Raw genomic sequence first — 1471 nt, forward strand, 5'->3', positions numbered from 1 at the left:
GGCTTTCTTCTAAGGCGGGGCCCTCCTGACCGAATCACCCCCCAAAGGCCCTTGTCTGGTGACATTACCACATTGCAGTTAAGTTTCAACACACAAGCCTGGGGGACCTTCCGACCTCACACGGCCTTACCCTGCCTCGGCCTTTTCTCCACAGCGGCCACCACGCCTGCACACCAAGCCGTCCCAGGCCCCCGCCGTGGAGGTGGCGCCTGCCGGAGCTTCCTACAACCCGTCGTTTGAAGACCACCAGGTACACCACCCCGACCAGGCCTCCCTCCTCAGCGGGCTCTGCCTCTCGGTCAGGGCTTCACTGGCTGCCTCCCTGTGCTGGGTGGTGCTGGGAACTCCAGAGTGACCCAGACAGCCCTGGACCTATCCTCACGGGGCTCATGGCTCAGTGCAAGAGACCTGTTCCCAGATAATGATGAGCAGAGTGGTTGGGGCTGGGAGCCCAGACGGGGCACCTGGCCCAGCCTGGGGGGTCAGGAAGGGCTCCCTGGAGGAGGGGACGCCTGAGCCAAGGCAGAGGCAGAGGCTGAGGGAGGGGTTTGCAATGGGAGGAGGGGAGTGAGTTTTCCAGGTGGCGGGAACAAAAGGTACAGAGGTGAGGTGAGACCATGGCGCCTTCCAGGAAGCCTGTGGGACAGAGATGCAAAAGGCTGTGGTGACTCGGTGGCACACTGGAAGCCAAGTGACAGTTATTCACGGGCGAGGCTAGCTCAGCGATGGGGAAGTCTGGCTGGAGCCACTGTGCGTTTAGCCAGCATCTGTTGGGCACAGATACTGTGGACAAAGGGTACGAAAACCCCTCGCCTGGCCGGATGCAGTGCCTCACACCTGTAATCCCAGCACTCTGGGAGGCTGAGGCCGGCAGATCATTTGAGGTCAGGAGTTCGAGATCAGCCTGACCAACATGGTGAAACCCCGTCTCCACTAAATACAGAAAATGAGCAGGGCGTGGCAGCGTATGCCTGTGGTCCCACCTACTTGGGAGGCTGAGGTGGGAGGATTGCTTGCGCCCCAGGAGGTCCAGGCTGCAGTAAGCTATGATGGCACCACGGCACTCCAGCCTGTGTAACAGAGCGAGACTCTCAACCACCACAACCCTCCCTCGAGGAACACCCGTTCTCCTGGGATCACGTGACCGGGGAGATGCTGAGATGTTCGCGGTAGAGGCAGGATGCTTGCCCTAATCGTTTTCAGCTTCATGAGAAGGAGATAGCCAGGAACAGAGGCAGCTTCCTCGTCTGGTAGAGAAAAGCGTCTGCGGAAAAAAGCAACAGTGTGCTCACGTTTGAAAGGACGAGGGTGCCGCTCACTGCCATCTGTTCCTGGACCAGATGTGGGAGGGGGCGTGGAGATCAGACATTCGCTTTTAGATTGTACCTGCTCTGGCTCTGTGCAGGGTGGGGTGTGCTGGTAGACGGGGCGTGGGGAGGAAAGCCTGGGCTGGGGTGAGATCCGTGGGCAC

General features: G+C 60.0%; 1 protein-coding gene across 1 annotated transcript in view; it reads left to right on the top strand.

The window, feature by feature from the left end:
- GLTSCR2 (glioma tumor suppressor candidate region gene 2) overlaps positions 1-1471 on the top strand; it is a 12557-nt gene that overhangs the window by 3607 nt on the left and 7479 nt on the right. The window contains exon 6 of the mRNA XM_011970114.1: positions 155-298. Within this exon, the coding sequence (XP_011825504.1) occupies positions 155-298 (144 nt within the window). The remainder of the gene's footprint in view (positions 1-154; positions 299-1471) is intronic.

The sequence above is a fragment of the Mandrillus leucophaeus genome, unplaced genomic scaffold (genome assembly GCF_000951045.1).
Source record: "Mandrillus leucophaeus isolate KB7577 unplaced genomic scaffold, Mleu.le_1.0 Scaffold120, whole genome shotgun sequence".
NCBI classification, from domain to species: Eukaryota; Metazoa; Chordata; class Mammalia; order Primates; family Cercopithecidae; genus Mandrillus; species Mandrillus leucophaeus.